General features: G+C 39.5%; 2 protein-coding genes across 4 annotated transcripts in view; one reads left to right on the forward strand and one right to left on the reverse strand.

Moving 5' to 3' along the window:
* LOC131438889 (torsin-like protein) overlaps nucleotides 1-19,946 on the forward strand; it is a 406,897-nt gene that overhangs the window by 356,497 nt on the left and 30,454 nt on the right. The window lies entirely within an intron of this gene.
* Nucleotides 3-10,282, reverse strand: LOC131433987 (uncharacterized). Its single transcript, XM_058600607.1, has 2 exons — nucleotides 8,299-10,282; nucleotides 3-358 (listed from the first exon to the last, which is right to left on the reverse strand). The coding sequence occupies exons 1-2, from the start codon at nucleotides 10,280-10,282 to the stop codon at nucleotides 3-5; spliced, it is 2,340 nt and encodes a 779-aa protein (XP_058456590.1).

A 19,946-nucleotide genomic window follows, 5' to 3' on the forward strand; every position in this document is an offset into this window, starting at 1 on the left:
CCTTAATTTTTACTTTCGTACACTAACATATCCGAATTCTGACGCTTAATGTCAACATCCATAAGCCGCTTTTTGACAAAGTCCATGGTTAAACCACCGGGAAGAGTTTTAATCGCCGTGACAACCGAATCCAATGATGCCGGCAGTGTCAACAATAGATGACACACTGCATCTGATTCCTCCACATTTGCTCCACTTCCCTTCAGTTCACGGATCAACCTGTTGAACCGCAACAGATGCTCCGACAAATTAGTGCCACCTCTTTCCGAATATTTCAGCGTAAGAAGTTGCTTCCGAATCAGCAGCTGTCCAGCAACACCCCGTTGCTCGAATATATTTTTAACGTCATCCAAATGGCCTTTGGTGTCGCACAATCTTTAATTAGTTCTAGTTGATCAGTATACAATACGCAAAAGTTCGCTTATCAACTTCAGAACTCAGGTGAAATTGCAGAAGATGAAATAATGGTCTGCTTTAATGTGATCGCCTTGTTTTCAAATGTACCTGTAGAAGACTTCCTCAATTTAGTACAAGATTAGTTACTTCAACAACATGGCTACAGTTTATGGAAAAGCAAAATGAGAGCTTACCTCAAACTAACTCGCCTTTGAATGGATCTGAACTACTTCAGATACTCTGTCCCCATTTTTATGCGAATTGTTCATAGCGAATCTTGAGCACGCTTTAGAAAAACAGGGATTGTTACCTATTCGCTGGTGGTGATACGTTGATGATATTTTCTGCATCATTAAACGTGATAATTTAACAAGATTTTTGGAAACTATTAACAACCTTCCTAAAATCATCAAAATCATTCGTAAAACAGTAAAAGAAAATAGTTTACCTTTCCTAGAATGTAAGGGAAGCCAAAAAAACTATATTTTGAAAGCTTCACTACACAAGAATCATTTTCAATTCGAGAAACATTTCAGTCCAAAAAAGGTGCTTTCATTTTTCTTCGGGAATGAGTTCTTCAATTTACCGCAAATATTCTCCGCGTGTCCGAGTCGACCACATATAGGCTTTCTCAGTCTGCTGCTGATTTTTTATTATACGTGAATCGCTGTAGTGATTTACAAATCATTTCGTTTATTTATTTATTTTTACTGTTTGATTCCATCTGACTGTAGTCAACATGAAATATTACCTTATATTGTATCGATGAAATATTTTTAATCCGTGTTATGAATCGGCAATATGGTTCTCCGAGTTCAAAAAACTCTTTGCCAGATGTAAAAGTGCGGATCATTGATGTAAACGGTTCGTAAAGTCCAAAAGTAGTACGATGGAAGCGAGGTACGAGTAAGGATTAATGACGCAGAGATCTGGATGGCACTCGGATGTATAATCCAGCCTGTTGGATACAACGACGTCGTTGAAGAGTTTCCATATTTAGCAGTTTGCAGCGAGCATCATACGGTGGTAGATTTATCGGGTCACGTTAAGGAAGCTACCGCTATGCACATCTGATGAAATTGCGCTGCACGTTTTCGATCCCTTAGGCTCCAAGTCGATTGATGTACATCCAGGCCTTAGAATTTGTGATATGTCGTTGAAATACAGAATGAACAGCAACGGACCTAGGTTGCTTCCTTGAGGTACTGCGGACGAGTTAGAGAAACTGAAGGATTTAGTTGAGCCAAGTTTAACACGTAGAGTTCTGCTAGTCAAGTATGATCTCAGCCAATTAGTTATACGCTCAGAAATCCCTAGCTTAGAAAACTGTGCTTGCAGAATATCATGGTCAATTGTAACGAAAAAACTTAAAAATCCGTATAAATTACACATTTAAAAAATTTCGAATCGAAAAGCTTTAAGATCCGTTTAAATTACATCCACTTGGGCTCCGTGTTCTAAGTGTTCAAAACAAGTTGTTGCAAATTGGAAAAGATTTGTGGTAACTGATCGTCCGGACACAAATCCATGTTGATCGTTCGAAATATAGCATTTAGCTTTAGCAAGGAGAGCATTGCTAACAATGATTTCAAAAATTTTGGATGCGGCTGAGAGACTTGTAATGCCACGGTAATTCACAACATTCCGTGTATCTCCTTTTTTAAAAACAGGAACCATTAACATTTTTTCCAAATCGCCGGGAATCGAGATTCAACAAGTGACTGGTTATAAATTCTACACAATGGCTCGGCAAAAGCTTCAATATTACGGCAAAACACGACGGAAGGTATACCGTCGGGACCGGGCGTAAAAGTACTCTTAAGTTTCCGAGTAGCTTTCCTAACCATATAAAGTGTAACATAGGTAGATATGGTCGGGTCTCGGGTATTTTACCCGAGACCCGACCCGTACCCGTACCCGACGGGTTTTATGTCGGGTACGGGCAGAAATTTTTATTTTCAATCGGGTACGGGTGAAAAATTTTACTGCTCACACGGGTACGGGTAAAAAATTTTACTGCTCACTCGGGTACGGGTAAATTTTTTTTCTGATCGATTACCCGATCATCTGTACTTCACATAAATATGTTTACACGTTGACGAAAATTTTTATTGCAAAACAGTTCTTCAGAAAAATAAACAATTTGATTCACGGGGTTTTGACATTCGCGCCTAGGACCAGACCTGACAACTGGCATCTTTTTCCAGAAAAACATTTCTTTTCTTCATTAAAAAAAACGATCACATCATAGTTATGTTACGTGAAAAGTTATGTGAATATTTTCCACCCTACTTTTTTATGACATATTTAATAAGACACACTGCCTTAGCTCTGAGATGTTGCGGTCAGACCCTACTTTGCACGTAATTTTATTTCTTTTCACTCGACTACAAGTGAAAATCTCGATACGTATCAACGTGGAGTCGCAAAAGTTCGGGTGAAAATCTTTTTTCGTGAAATACTCAAATTTTCACCGTGTTCACTCGTTGAGGGTTCCACCGGACGTGGCACAGAAGTTCAATGGCTGTAAAAACCTCCAGCTACCGTTAACATCGTGGGTGTGGTTTTTTGAGGTTTTCAAAACGGACATAGTTGACAGATTAATTAAAGGATCAAGAGTAAACCAAGTTAACTTGTGTTGGTAATTTGTGTATTACGTGCATTTTATTTGGTACGTATGCCATAGATCTGTGTATTCATATATGCAGTGCACCGAGTTTCTTAAAGTGGATTGCACGATTGAGTTTCAAACAATCTTTTTTTCACAATGATTTATTTTCAAATAAATGTTAAGCCTGGCATCTTGGATGAAATATCAGTTTTGATCAATTCTTCACCAACATTTGATGGAAAATGCCCCGTTTACACATCTGCTGGCTGCCAGCATGCTGATGTCAGTGTACTGCCCTCTTAGGAAAAAACGTTCAACTGTGGTCCAATGATCCAAAGTATTAGACCAACGAAGGACCACCGTTGAACGTTTTTTGTCGTGAATACGACTTACTTTACTATGGGGCGCCTTTTCAAAATTTACCCTCTGAGAGAGTGATAAGTTTTTGATCGTGAATATCTCCTGTTATATCTAATGAATCAACATAATTCTTGCTACATGTCATCGGAAATATGATCACAATTTTATGATAAAACTTTTAGTTGTGTGACATATTCTCAAATAGCTCAAAATTAAACTTTTCTGAAATGTTTGGTATAAACGAGTATCAAAGACGATAATTCATAAGGTGCGTTTGCCTTTCTCGTATTTTGAAAGCGCATAGCTCAGTGATCTGTAGAAGGATTTATATAATCTAACTACCAATAGAATCGAAAATTTTTAACTTAAACGTGTATTACAACAATATTGAAGTTTTTCAATAGTACACTATTGAAAAACCTGTTTGATTCAACCCATGACAGCACCAGCCAATCAGAACGCGAGATGTCTGCATCTATACAAGAGCATCCATATAAAAGTTGAATGATTCATTTTTCCTACCATTTGCTGAGCAACTCTTCCCGAAACAAAACACACGAGAGCAACATCGAGGACCTGTCGTATCACTGTTTCCCGATATGAATGCACGAGACACGTCAGCACAATGACTCCGAAAATCGGTAGAAAGGTAGCCAAAAAGTCCAGCAAGGCCCATTGCCGAAACAAGACACACACGAGAACCATCTCAGATCTCAATATTTCCTACCAAAAGATTCATCAAGATGGAAGTGGAAATAATTTGTACCGTCACTAACACATTCAATTACGAACGGTAATGCGAAAGTGGAAGTGATGATGTTGAACACATCTTTATACTAGTATACAAATATTCCGTGCGAAACAGAGTATACAGATCAATATGTATTTTTATCGTAATTACTTTAGAATGCGGCCGAAAACAAAAATTGTTAGAACAAATGTTTCCACTTGATTTGCACATTCTACTTTCCAGGCGTATCAGAACTGGCTAAACTTAAAGTAATCCTAAATATTTCTTTATCACAGTGATGTGGTCGTCCTGAAAAGGACGGGGTTTTCAACGGATGTCGTTACGGATGGCCAGCTGCAGATGGCGAGGGATGATTTTCGTTTTCTTGTTGTCACGGGCAGCGTTACCGGACAATTCCAACACTTCGGCAACCAAGTACTCCATCACTGCCGCCAGATAGACCGATGCACCAGCACCGACACGCTCGATGTAGTTCCCCTTCCGAGGCAAACGATGGATTCTGCCGCCAACTGGGAAATTCAGACCAACACGGTTTGAACGGGACTTTGCCTTGCCCTTAACTGTTCCTCCAAGGTGCGTGTTTCTGCGTAAAAATTCCATAAGATGCTGTTAACAGCTCGACAGCCAATTGAGCATTACTGGCTGCCGCTCTGCTAACTCTCTCTTTTATATCGTTTCACTGTTTCCCGTTCTGCGTATAGGAAAGGAATTCTAACAAAGGGGACGTCCGTCCACCGCTACCACTAGCAGGTATAAAATGAAATGTGATGTGAGAAATAGCGTCATTCGTCATATAACACTCGATGTGGATAGACGAATAACCTACTACGACTAATTTCGATTTTGTTTTATTTTCTATTCGCAGTTGTCCACCTGCCCAAGCTATGGGTAAAACGCGCCATAGATCCGAGAAGGATCCAAAGGATGCTAAGCGTCTGAAACCAAGTGATGTACAGGTAAACGACCGTTTGCTGAGTAAAAACCAATATGCTGATCTGCCAGTTGATGTCGAAGAGGAACTGCAGAAGAAGGAAAAAATGCCGCCTTTCTACCTGAAGGGCTTCCCACCAACTCTACACTCGGATTTCAACACACTGATCAGCAAAGGACTACAGGCAACAATCCGTTTATGTACTGAAGGCTACAAAATAACTGTTCCGGCTTTGAACCACTACAAAGGAGTGGAATGTTATCTGAAGCAGACAAAAGCGGAATACTTCACACACGATATTACCGCCAACAAACCTATGAAGGTTGTACTTCGAGGACTACCCGATATGATGGAAGCCGAACTAAAGCAGGCACTGTCGGAGGCTGGACTAAAGCCTTTGATGGTGTTTAAAATGAAGCGACATAATACGGACTGTTCGTTAGCTCAGCAAATTCTCCTTTTACTGTAAGGTGCTACTCCCGCTTCTATTACATTTTGCCAACTGGAGTTTATAGTAGACAAATAACCTTTATTCTTGCACTCTTAATGTACGCTTCTTATTGACAAACGAATGTTTAACCTTTCTTACGGTAGTTATTACTAGTATTTTATTAATAATTCTAATGTATAAATAATTTCACGGTTAAATGAATAAACTTTGAGCCACATGCTCATGCTAGTCTTCTTGCCTGGCGCCCTTTTAACACTGACTCTTTGTCGTGATTATTTCACCTAAATACAGCAGACATCCGATTTTGTGAATTGTAAATGTTGCTTCACCTTGCGGAAACGATCAGTTGATCTTTCAGGGTTGCGCCTCATAGCAGTGTGGAAATGCATTGGTCCGCATTTACTTTACGATCACATCTTCGTACATCCTCCTCCCCGCTGAAATTACTATTTCTGAAGAAGTGCGATACTGCGGTATGAATCGACGAATCAAGGATTATCCTTTCCGTCGGCAATGTGATTAGTTTCTCGATTATGGATTGCATGAAAGAAATAAAGATCAAGTAGATCCAAAATAAAAGTTTGAACATATGGACAGGTCCTCACCTGGACTCTGTATGCAAGAGCCTTATATCTTTGTTTTTACTGACTGATTTGGCATGAAGAAAACCTTGAATGACATCATTTGTTGAATGTAGATGGATTGACTAGCTAGGAACGTCTTCCTCTAATATTGATGGTGATTGACGAAATTTGCTATAACTCATTCTGTCGGCTCAGGGTGTAATGAGCCAATTGGTAAAAGGCATAGTTTCGAAACTGGGCGAGTGATGAGCCCCCGAGAAGTTTGTAGGGTAACTACTCTTACTACTCCATCCGGTCCAGGATGCAGCTCGTGAATTCTGCCGGTAGGCCACCGCGCAGGTGGAAAACTTTCGTCCATGATGACGACCAAACAATTTTTCTTTAAAATAACTGGTGGATTGCACCATTTGGCTCTAGGTTGAAGAGTTACCAAATACTCGCGATGCCAACGATTCCAAATCTGCTGTACCGCCTTTTGTGTTAGCTGCCATCGTGTAAGTCGGTTGCAAGGGATGGCATCAAAATCGGTGTCCGGAACTGATTTTAGTGCCGATCCCACTAGAAAATGACCGGGAGTTAATGGTTCCATGTCCGAAGGATCCTCACTTAGTGGTGTGAGTGGACGCGAATTGAGACAACACTCAATTTGAACGAGAAGAGTCTCCATATCGTCGAAAGCTAGCGTGTACCCACCAAGCACCCTAAGAAAATGTTTCTGTGCAGAGTGAATCGCCGCCTCCCAGAGTCCACCGAAATGAGATGCCTTTGGCGGATTGAAGTGCCATCGAATTCCATTGCCATTGCATTCGATGGAAAGTTTATCTTTGAATTCCTTGTTTTGCATAAAACGCCGTAATTCATTTGCCGCTCCAACAAAATTTCGACCGTTATCTGTATAGACATCTGAACACAGTCCGCGTCGTGAGACAAACCGCCGAAATGCTTGCAAAAATTTACTTGTACTCAAATCCACGACTAGTTCCAGATGAACTGCCTTGGTGGCGAAACAAACAAACACAGCCACATATGATTTTTACGGACTGTCTCGTCGATGTCTTGGCTGAATGCGAATAGGACCCCAAAAATCAATGCCTACCACGGAAAACGGCCGTGATGCAGTTACACGAGCAGCTGGAAGCTCGGCCATAAATTGTTGAATTAATTTGGGACGGGCTCGTACACAAGTAATGCACTTGTGCACAATGTTTCTGGCTGATTTCCGTATGCCCAATGGCCAATATCGTAGTCGAACAGTGTTAATCATTAACTGAGGCGCAGCATGCAACAGTCGAAGATGATGGGACAACAGAAGTAATTTCGTGAGTGCATGAGAGCTTGGAAGTAAAATTTGATGCTTAACATCCTCTGATAGATGTGACTGTCCCAATCTTCCTCCTATTCTGATTACCTTGTCGTTTGAAGATATGAATGGATGAAACCATCGTAATTTTGAGTTACTCAAAACCGTATTTCCCTTTGACAGACATTTCCAATCTTCCGAAAAACATTGTTGTTGCACTAGGCGAATCAGTGTATTCTCCGCCTCCTTAAGCTCAATTGTTTCGAACCAACCAGTGATCCTGTCGTTCTTTGGTAGCCTAAGGTTTTTTCGAAATCGAAACAGATACGCGGTTATTCTAATTAATCGTTGATAACAGGAAAACCTTGAGCAATATTGATCAATGAAGGAAATTGATTTTGAAGTGCAAATTGCAGCAGATTCAAGCTTGCGTCGCTCGAGATCTGTAGTTCCTTGACAATCCTTAACTACACTTTGATTTGGCCACTCTTCTATATCGTTAGTTGCCCACGACGGACCGTGCCACCATAATGTACTATTGAGTAATTCTGGCGCAGAACAACCTCTTGATAATATATCCGCTGGATTTTCATAACCCGAAATGTGTCTCCAAGTACCATTTAGTGTAGCGTGCTGAATTTTTGACACTCTATTCGCTACAAACGTCGTCCAGGTCGAAGGTGCTGCCTTCAGCCAACAAATAACAATCGTAGAATCCGTCCAAAAATAGGAGTCACATGATAAACAAGTAGCTGATATTATTTTCTCATACAGCTCTGCTGAGAGAAGAGCACCACAGAGCTCTAAACGTGGAATCGATTGTTTTTTAAGTGGAGCTATTTTTGAACGCGAGGTAAGAAGAGCAACCTTGATTCTTCCGCTATCATCGATCGATCGTAAATATGCACAGCTACCGTAGGCTCTCTCGGAAGCGTCCGAAAATATATGCAATTCTATTTTAACTGCCGTGGGCAAAAGCACAAAGCGATCTACCCGAAGTCGATTGAGCGACGAAAGTTCCGAATGGTATTTCTCCCACTGATCGTACAAGAGTGGTGGTAGTTCACGATCCCACTGCCATATAACTCCATCGTCATCCATGAGTGACCAGAGTGTCTGCATAAACGCTTTCGCTGTTACAACGACGGGCCCTACCAATCCAAGAGGGTCAAAAATCTGAGCAATATACGACAAAGTCAAACGTTTCGTTAATCTTGTTTTTTCCAACAACGGAAGCTGAATTTGATACTTTAGGCAATCGCTCATCGGCTCCCAGTGCAAACCGAGCGTTTTAATAGTTTGGTATCTATCAAAATCCACCATTCCGTGAATCGCAAGGTTTTCGGGTGGAATTCCCGCAAGAACTATTTTGCTGTTTGATGCCCATTTCCTCAGTTGAAACCCGCCAGCAGCAAGCAACGAGTCTAATTGCTTGCGAAGCTCGATTGCCTCTTCTTCTGTTGCAGATCCAGAGTAAAGATCGTCGACGTAAAAATCTGTTTGAGCTGCCTTTGCACCGATTGGATACTTGTTTGCTTCATCTATGGCCAATTGCTTTAGAACACGAGTTGCCAAAAAGGGAGCAGAAGCGGTGCCATAAGTCACCGTTTTAAGCTCAAAAGTTTGAATGGGTTCATCTGTTGCAGATCGCCAGAATATTCTTTGAAAGTGAGTGTCGTCTGCATGTAACATAATTTGCCGATACATCTTTTCGACGTCCGCAATCAAGATGATTGGATTAATTCGAGCACGAATTATTAACGATCGCAGGTCCTCTTGTACAACCGGTCCGACTAAAAGCGCATCATTTAGAGATAGTCCGGTATTCGTTTTGCAAGAAGCATCGAAGACAACACGAACCTTTGTCGTCGTGCTGCTTTCGCGAATTACAGGATGATGGGGCAAGTAATAGCATGAACTCAAATCATTTGCGTCATCTAAAACCGGTGACATATGTCCTAATCTAAGGTATTCATTCATGAATTCTCGATATTGACGACTAAGATCAGGATTGCGAGCTAAACGATTTTCTAGCAAATGAAATCTCCGCAATGCAGTTTTTCTATTTTCTCCCAATAGCTCGATCTGACGATCCTTGAATGGAAGTCGAACTGTATATCGTCCGTCAGCATTGCGCTGTACCGTCTGTTTAAATATTTCTTCGCATTTAGTTTCCGCTAATGAATAATTACTAGAATTTTTGCCTTCCTCAATAGTCCAGAACCTTTCCATTGTGGTCTGAAGATTGTCAACAATTGCTAAATTGCAGAGTGCGGAATTGGCGACAAACTCGCCTCTCGCTTTGCCGGACACAACCCAGCCAAACACCGAATTGATAAGTAACGGGCATGTGTCGCCTAGATAAATACGACCAGGAACAGAAAACAAATCAAAAAATATCTCGGCACCCAATACAACATCTATTGCACTAGGCAAGTTGAAGGCTGGATCGGCTAGTGTAATTCCTTCGGGTATTTTCCATGTAGTAGTGTCAACGTTGAGTGACGGGAGATCAATAGTGACCTTCGGTAGAATCAGGAGTTCCACATTCGCGCAAAATTCCGAGTTTCTCGATTTTATTAACGACTGGAATTGATATTTGACTGTAGCCGACGACTTTCCAATCCCAGCTATCGGTAAATCAACTCTAGTTTGTTTCACCTTCATCATTTGGAATAATCTTTTCGTAGCGAAACAACACTCACTACCCGAATCTAACAATGCGCGCGCCAAGTGCTCCTTACCAGTATCATCGATTAATATAATTACAGCAGTTGCAAGTATTATTTTGGTTCGTCCTGGGATTTGTGAATTACAACTGGTAATCCCGGAGTGTGCAACGGTAGCAGTTGTCGTTAGACGTTGACTAGACGTGTTATTTACAGATGCTGGTATCATTGTGCTGCCTACCCTTGGATTAACAGCAGCACTGTTCGACGAATTTCCAGTATTAGAAATAAATTTTGTGCACAGTAAGGTATGATGCCTAGATTGGCATTTCTTACAACAACTCTCCGAAGCACATTCTCGTGCGAAGTGTCCTTTTCTGAAGCAGTTGCGACATAGATGGTTTCGCTTTACAAGTTTTTCTTTCTCATCGACTGGCAAACGAGCGAAAGTGTAGCATTGGTAGACAAAATGTTCCTCGGAGCATGCGATGCATTTTCGGGACCGATTATCCTGGAATGCTCCATGTATTCCAAAACGAGGCTGAGTTAGTTTTCTATTTTGTGTTTGTTGCTGCTGTGTGAGTTCTACTGGTTTTGTGGCTACTTGTTGCAAAACATTGACTCTTCGTTGTATGAAATCAGTAAGATCTCTGAATTTCACAGTTTCATGAGCTGCAGAATGTTCCTCCCAGTCGCGTCTTGTTACTTGATCTAATCTGCTGGAGAGAAAGTGAACTAGAAGCAGATCCCAATGCTCGGTTTGTTCTCCTAACTGTTTTAACACCTTGACATTCGCTTCGAATTGCTCGACTAGTGAGTGTAGATCGGTAGCTGACTCGCGACGTAAAGGTGGGAAATCGAATAAAGCTTGCACATAGTTCCGCTTCAATACAATTGGATTCTGGAAATGATCCACCAGCAAATTCCATGCGACAGGGTAATTTGTAGCGCTAATCGGTATAGTTTGAATTAATTTTAAAGCTTCTCCACTGAGTGACGAGCGGAGGTAATAAAACTTTTGGATGCTCGACAAATCGGATGAGGAATGTACTAACGATACAAATAGATCGTGGAAGTTTAACCAGGCTTCGAATTTTCCATCAAATATTGGTAGTTTTACATCCGGTAATTTTACTCTGTTCGTGCTATTTACGACTGGTGTTGGTGCTGCTGTTGGAATAGCAGGAACCTGCTGCAACAGAAAACCTTTAACCCTATAGAACGATGACTCGAACTCGGCTCTCTCCTTTAAATATGCTTCTAAAGCATCAGGTGCTTCATCTGTAGTTTCTAACTCAGCTTGAACAGTGTTGAACTCTGCCCACAGTGAAACGACCGCTTCTAGTCGAACTGGTACCTCAGCGATATCTCTCTCAGCGTTGTAGTCAGCAACAAATTGTTTGATGAAATTGAAAGACGTTGCTATACTGCGGCGACGGGTTTTTAAGTTACGCAATTTTCGCTCCAGTCCAGACATGATACGATGATAAATCAGGATCTATAATTTGAGACCAGGTAGCTCGGAATAGAAAAAGATAGGGAATTGGAGCGCTAATTACCTGACCCAGGCAATTAATTGCCTTGTATGAATCAAATATCTTCTGTCAGCTACTCTGAGTTGGTTTCTCAGACGATGATCGATTGCTTCCACGATTGAGTGTGTTGCGATGAATTGGTATAGAGGTGCCATGCAAGCAAAAGACCCGGTAGAATGACCACAAACGGTGTATGAATTTGGAATGCCACTAACCTGATATATTGTATAAAATGTGCCATAAATAGTAGTTAATACTATAAATCGAATCCGAAGTTGCCGTTTTTAAAGATGGCGGGAAGGTAGCGTCAGGTACGATGTATATGAAATAGACGTATCTTCAGTTTGTTTTCCGGATAAACGATCTCAGTCGTTAAAAATCCGGCTCGAAGGACCAGATGTTCGTTAGCTCAGCAAATTCTCCTTTTACTGTAAGGTGCTACTCCCGCTTCTATTACATTTTGCCAACTGGAGTTTATAGTAGACAAATAACCTTTATTCTTGCACTCTTAATGTACGCTTCTTATTGACAAACGAATGTTTAACCTTTCTTACGGTAGTTATTACTAGTATTTTATTAATAATTCTAATGTATAAATAATTTCACGGTTAAATGAATAAACTTTGAGCCACATGCTCATGCTAGTCTTCTTGCCTGGCGCCCTTTTAACACTGACTCTTTGTCGTGATTATTTCACCTAAATACAGCAGACATCCGATTTTGTGAATTGTAAATGTTGCTTCACCTTGCGGAAACGATCAGTTGATCTTTCAGGGTTGCGCCTCATAGCAGTGTGGAAATGCATTGGTCCGCATTTACTTTACGATCACATCTTCGTACACGGACAAAAAGTATCGAGATCAACTCTACTTGGTTCATCTGGAGAAGAGCTCCATCACCATGAGTCAACTGAAAACGATTAAATCGTTATTTCACATAATCATCGAATGGCAAAAGTATAAACCGGTACATCGGGATGTCACACAGTGCACGAACTGTTTGAACTACGGCCATGGAGCGAGGAATTGCCACATGAAAACTCGGTGCGGGAAATGTGCCGAACCACACAATACCAACGATTGCCTACTAGATGACATCGCTGTAAAATGTGTGAACTGTGATGGTGACCATCCATCTACTAGCAAATCGTGTCCCAAACGTGCTGAGTTCACAAAAATTCGACAACAGGCGTCCCGTAAACAATCAACGCGCAAGAATGTTCCACAGAAGGATGAAGTTAATTTCCCACGGCTCCCACCGAAGAGGGATATTCCGAATTTGCCGCCACTTCCTCGCAGCAATCCAAAAGATTCAACCGCTGGATCACAAAAAGAATCTTGCTCAAAAATCCCTCCTGGATGGGGCAATAATCAACCACAAGCAAAGGATGACTCTGGTGACTTATTCTCTGCTAAACAACTGATCGTCATTTTTGAAACAATGACAACAAAACTACGAAACTGCAGAACGCGGATAGATCAAATCAACGCCTTAGGCAAATTCATCGTCGAATATGCAATATAATGAGTTGGTTATAGTAAATTGGAATGCTTGCTCACTCAGGAGCAAAACTGCTGAATTATCCGACTTTCTTCAAGAGAAGAATGCCGATATTGCTATTTTAATTTTTTCATCTTAAATCTGAAATTTTTATTTTCATTTCCAATTACAGGATTCACAGGCTCGACAAGACAACTACCAGAGGAGGGAGAGTTTCCATTGCCATTAAACGATCTATTCAGCATAGGCTTATGTCAGCCTTTAAATTGCAACTAATAGAAGCCATCGGAATTGAGATTACAATGACGATGGGGCCCATCATCATCATTGCAGCGTACTGCCCCAAACAAACCAATCTTCGAGATGGTACGTGTGCATTATTGAAGCGAGATCTAGCTATGCTCACTCGACGACAGAACAAATTCATCATTGCTGGGGACCTGAACGCACGGCATGAGCTGTGGGGAAACAAAAGACAGAATCGAAACGGATTCGTACTTGCCGAAGATTACGAAGCTGGACAGTACAACATCCTCGCTCCGGATCAACCAACGCGACTTTCCAGATCGGGAGTTCATTCCATTTTGGATATATTCATCAGCAACATCGCCGTAGACAGCTCTCCGATTGTCTTCAACGAGCTATTTTCCTACCACTTTCCAGTAATATTGACGTTGGTATCTTCACCAGAAACAGTGTCTATTCAAACTCGGAGGAACTATTATCGCACCGAACTTGGTCCAATTTCAACAAACCGCCGACCAACTCATTAATATCGATTTGCCACTAGATTCTCCGATGGAAACCGATGCGGCCCTATCTTCCTTCCAGCATTCAATCACAGTCGCTCGTGATAGGACGGTTCCAGTACAAAATATGCCGATTTTCTCTCTTCAAATCGACAGTGTCACCAAGAAACTCATCCGACTTCGAAATATCTACCGGAGGCAGTATCAACGAACTGGCATCCTAGATAGGAAGACTTCTTATAACAATTTAACTAGGATCCAGGAAAGGATATCTGAGCTTCGCAACAGGAACTTCCAGCAAAAGCTTCGAGAAATTCTTCCACATTCAAAGCCCTTCTGGTCCTTAACGAAGGTGCTTAAGAAAAAACCGAAGCTTATTCCTCCTCTGATGTCACCCCAGGACGCAGCTGAAGGAATACCTTTAATCACACTAGTAGAGAAGGCAAATGAGCTAGGCCAGCAGTTTGTGTTTTTCACAATTTAGGACTGAACATTGTTAGTCCACATGAAAGAGCCGTTGCTGATAGCGTAGCTGAGGTTGACCAATCAGACAGCTTGGTTCCGGAGGAAAGTAGAGTCACTGCGAATGAGCTGCTGGCTATTGTGAAAAAATCCAAAAATATGAAGGCCCCCGGTTTCGACAACACATTCAACATTGAGCTGAAACGTTTGAGTATTCGCTCATTTGTCTTCTTAGCTAAAATTTTTAACAGGTGCTGGGAGCTTGGTTACTTCCCTTCAAAGTGGAAGTTAGCTAAAGTTATCCCAGTTTTGAAACCGGGGAAAGATCCTTCCTTTTCCAAGAGCTATCGGCCCATCAGCTTACTCTCTGCCCTATCCAAGCTGTTTGAAAAGTCAATACAAAGGCGAATTCTTGCTTTTGCAGATGAACAGGATATATTTCTGGAAGAACAGTTTGGGTTCCGGAAAGGAAGATCAACCATTCACCAGCTCACAAGGGTTAACAACGTCATCCAGCAAAACAAATCAGTGTCCAAAACGACTGCCATGGCAATATTGGATATTGAAAAGGCATTCGATAATGTGTGGCACGATGGCCTGGTGTTTAAACTGCATCGGTATAATTTTCCCATGTATCTTATCAAAATTATCAAAAATTATCTTGCAGATAGAGCATTCCAGGTTTCTCTGAATAATGCACTTTCAGAAAGATTTACTATTCCTGCTGGTGTACCCCAGGGAAGTATCCTAGGTCCTATTCTATACAACATTTTTACATCAGACATCCCACCTCTTCCGGGTGGTGGTGTTCTGTCACAATTTGCTGATGATACTGCCATTCTTTACAAAGGTCGTGTTATTAATGCTCTGAAGAATAAACTACAGACAGGTCTGGACGCTCTAACTGAATATTTTACAAGCTGGAAAATTGTGATCAATGCAGCAAAAACTCAGGTCATCTTATTTCCACATTCAAGATCTCCAAAACTTGTTGCATCAGACGAATGCCGAATACGATTCGGTGATGAGGTCATCCAATGGTCCGACGAAGTTATCTATCTAGGACTCACCTTTGACAGACATCCGATATTCAGGTCACATGTTGACAAAATCGTTCAAAAATGCAGCATACTCATTAGGTCTCTGTATCCGCTGATTTGTAGAACATCTAAACTGTGCCTGAAGAACCAGATGGCTGTCTATAAACAAATCATCTACCCCGCAATTGAATACGCAGTCCCTGTTTGGCGGGGCTGTGCACGAACACACAAACTTAGGCTTCAGCGCATTCAAAGTAAGATCTTAAAGATGATTCTAAATCTACCCCCTTGGACAAGGACTAGTGTAGTACATGAGATGGCCTCCCTGGATATACTAGAACAAAAATTCGAACAATACTGCACGAAATTTGAAGAGAGGTGCTCAATCTCTGAAATACAAATAATTCAAAATTTGTACGTATTAGGTTAGGGATAGTTATAAGTAGGTAGATATTTTATTAATAATTAAAATAAATATTATGTTTAAATATTAGTATGTAAAACAAGAGTAATTAAAACACCTATTATTAATAACGAATCGTATGAACAACAAAGATGGAAGGCCAAAGGGTCAAAACACTTGTACTGTAAAATGTTGATGTAATACACAAAATATAAGTTTAAGAAACAGATATTTATGCGAAAAAAATGAAAATCGATCATTTCTTCTTGTGCGTTGGATGAAAGCAGACGTCGGGGAGAGAAGACGCATTCAAACAGCGGCATCGGAGAGCACACCTTCTGCGTGGTTAAAAACCTTAAACGCTCAGGTCGTAGTTCTCATTTGCCTTCCGGTCGTCAAGGCGAGAAGACGCATTAAACCAGTTTTGCATCATTTGGCACTGCGAGCGGATGTGTCTGTGTGTACGCAAAGCTAGTTTCAATTCAAGCAAGAACGATTGCATCAGCTGCTGGTGCTTTGCATTGGAAAGAAAGAAAACAAGAAAATCAGCCGTTCTAATGGCTCTAAATGTTATCTAAAGAACTATTAATATTATTTCTTTGCAAATCGAAGGTAGAAATCATCAGTTTAGTGAAAATCCAAAATAATTTGATTTGCTTCGTGCACTTTTCGCTATGCGATAATCGTTCGAGAAAAATGTTCCGAACTGTGCTAAATATCGTAGAGAATTCCACAATTTGGTCCTTTTAAAAGGCAGAAATGAATCCTGTACAGCATCATGATAGTTTCTTTCAATAAAATATGCAAATCCGAAATGAGATAATCGACGTCAAAAATCGTTGAAATTTTTAGTAGTGAAAAGAGGGAAAGTTTCACAATTCACACAATCAACTATCAATGCGAATTCGAAAATGTAAAGAAATCGTGTCAGTTTTATTCGTATTCACGACATCCAGTTATGTCTCTGACATTACACACCCGTACTTTTTTAAATTGACTTTAAATTTTAAAAACCGATTTTTTCAGAGTAGGATTCGAATAGACGAATTTCGCGCAAAATCGTATGTGGAGTTGACAGTATATGGGTTTTATAGCTAAAACCAATTTGTTCACTTTATTTTTCCAAAATTTATCTAGACTATCTGTTGAAAAGGGTTAAACATTTTTACCAATTAGAGTAGAAAAATTATAAAACCTACACAAAATTGTAGTGCTGTTGATGTTCTTAAAATAAGTCTTTTTCGAATGAAAACACTGGAAAAATTACTCCATTCTTTGTTTGAATAAAATTTTGTCCCAACATCGATAATTATGCTCGCTGTCAACCTTCCATATATTGTAAGATGAGCATAGCAGCACCGATACTTTCTGTAAGTATCGGGCAACTAGCAATAGGGTATTTGGAAAATTTTCTGACAAATTGAGAATCATTGCACACTTAGATTTGCCGACATTTAAACAGTCGAGTGCTCGCAATTATCTCGGCAAACACATTAACATTAACATTAACATTAAAACAACTAAAATTCTCAGTATTTTGCTTTTACCAAGATTTTCGGTTTCGAGAAAACTTTAAATTACCGAGATTTTCGTCGCTTGTGGAAACAAATTACCGAAATTATCGGTTCAAGTGTTATCGGTATTCAAGCATGTGAGCTAATGCCGACATTTTAAGCTATTTATTGAAATAAAATTTTGAATATAACATAAACATTCCAGTTAAAACTCGTTATCATTGATTTATTTATTTCAACATTATGTTGGCTTGGAAATGTAAAATAAGAAAAAAATATGTCCCATGAAGAAAATATTGCCAAACATATACGCCGTATAATGGATGCACTTCCATGTCTCTTACAATAGAGAGCCCGGCTACAACAAAAGTAATGGCTCAATAAAACATTGAATATTCAAAGAAATATATCATACCAGAGTCCGATCAATTTCATGTAGTAGATTAGCATTGCAAAGATCTTTATCCCGTAAGAATGCTCTGGGGGATTTCTTGTCACCAATAATCGTCGAACATTAAACAAATTTGTTCCTAATATCACGAAACATATTGCTATGTTCGGATTCAATTTTTATTTGCAACTAATTCCACATATAAACACATGCACTTATTTACATCACTCAGTTTTGCACTGAAGAGAAATGGCTACTATGATGAATCTCAGTATAACATTTTGAATTGACGAGAAATTGTAAATAATAAGCCGAGAATTTTGGGAAAAGCTATCATAGCCGAAATTTCAGTAAATATCGCTTTACCGTTTGTTTTCAGCATGTTTTTTTCGCCGAAATCTAAATTAAGTTTTAAGTGTGTGGAATACTGGACCAGTTTAGTTTTTAATAAAAAGACACTGGTTAAAATATTCAGCTTGGACAGAAAATTTGTTTATGTTTGATATTTTTTTTCATTGCACGTGTCACTCTTACAATGTATGATCGGTTGGTAGGGAACTTAATCACTTATTTTGGGACCAAATTTTATCAAAATCAATAATGGTTCTTATGTAAATCGATTTTAAATTTTTATAATCAATTGTTTTCAGTGTAGGTTTCAGTATTTAATTTTTTTTTATGAAAATCACATAACACAAGTATTTTTCTATGTCGCGGGATGCGTTTGAACCCCTAACACCCGACTCGTTAAAACTCGTTATCATTGATTTATTTATTTCAACATTATGTTGGCTTGGAAATGTAAAATAAGAAAAAAATATGTCCCATGACGAAAATATTGCCAAACATATACGCCGTATAATGGATGCACTTCCATGTCTCTTACAATAGAGAGCCCGGCTACAACAAAAGTAATGGCTCAATAAAACATTGAATATTCAAAGAAATATATCATACCAGAGTCCGATCAATTTCATGTAGTAGATTAGCATTGCAAAGATCTTTATCCCGTAAGAATGCTCTGGGGGATTTCTTGTCACCAATAATCGTCGAACATTAAACAAATTTGTTCCTAATATCACGAAACATATTGCTATGTTCGGATTCAATTTTTATTTGCAACTAATTCCACATATAAACACATGCACTTATTTACATCACTCAGTTTTGCACTGAAGAGAAATGGCTACTATGATGAATCTCAGTATAACATTTTGAATTGACGAGAAATTGTAAATAATAAACCGAGAATTTTGGGAAAAGCTATCATAGCCGAAATTTCAGTAAATATCGCTTTACCGTTTGTTTTCAGCATGTTTTTTTCGCCGAAATCTAAATTAAGTTTTAAGTGTGTGGAATACTGGATCAGTTTAGTTTTTAATAAAAAGACACTGGTTAAAATATTCAGCTTGGACAGAAAATTTGTTTATGTTTGATATTTTTTTTCATTGCACGTGTCACTCTTACAATGTATGATCGGTTGGTAGGGAACTTAATCACTTATTTTGGGACCAAATTTTATCAAAATCAATAATGGTTCTTATGTAAATCGATTTTAAATTTTTATAATCAATTGTTTTCAGTGTAGGTTTCAGTATTTAAATTTTTTTATGAAAATCACATAACACAAGTATTTTTCTCTGTCGCGGGATGCGTTTGAACCCCTAACACCCCTATACCCCCCCCCCCCCCCCCCCCCCTCCCCTCTTCTTGCTTGTATACGCGCCTGCATATTAGTGTATGGTTGAATGCGCTATGCCGAGATTGAATAGATTTTAACTAACTTAAATGCTAATGTAGCATATCAATGTAGTGTTATTATGCAACAAAAATTCTCAAAACTCTTTTTCAAACTTTTTTTAACTTTTAGTATTTCGGGGACTTTCTGCAGATGAGTAATATGAGAAAGGCATTATTACACCACTAGGTGAATTGAAACAGGTTTTTAAGCAATAAATGACAAAAAAGTCATCTTTCAATATAATCATTAAAGTTTGGATTGTACATAAAACTAATGAAGCATACCGAACTTGTAAGCTGACAATTACACGATTCATTAACTGTCCTCAAGGGTGTAATTCAAAATCAATCAAGAAGTAACACTTGTTCCAACAGCTGCATCAAAAAATCTGCAACAATGTGTCTTCTTCGCTCATTATCCTTGTTAAAGCTGGTGCACGTGGTATTTATTTCCCCTAATAGTAAACATGCAATGATGTGCACACCCTCTTGACGAAATTGTGCTGCTGCTGCGTACTTTAGCAACTGAGGCTGTATTGATTGTTGTTTTTATATCCAC

The sequence above is a fragment of the Malaya genurostris genome, chromosome 3 (assembly GCF_030247185.1).
Source record: "Malaya genurostris strain Urasoe2022 chromosome 3, Malgen_1.1, whole genome shotgun sequence".
Lineage (NCBI taxonomy): Eukaryota > Metazoa > Arthropoda > Insecta > Diptera > Culicidae > Malaya > Malaya genurostris.

What these genes read in the sequence shown, in the direction of transcription:
- LOC131433987 (XM_058600607.1), bottom strand. Translation starts at nt 10,282, where the DNA reads ATGATACCAGCATCTGTAAATAACACGTCTAGTCAACGTCTAACGACA. An exon ending in CGCTTCCGAGAGAGCCTACG is followed by an intron (nt 359 to 8,298) that starts GTAGCTGTGCAT and finishes GCGACACCAAAG; the next exon opens with GCCATTTGGATGACGTTAAA.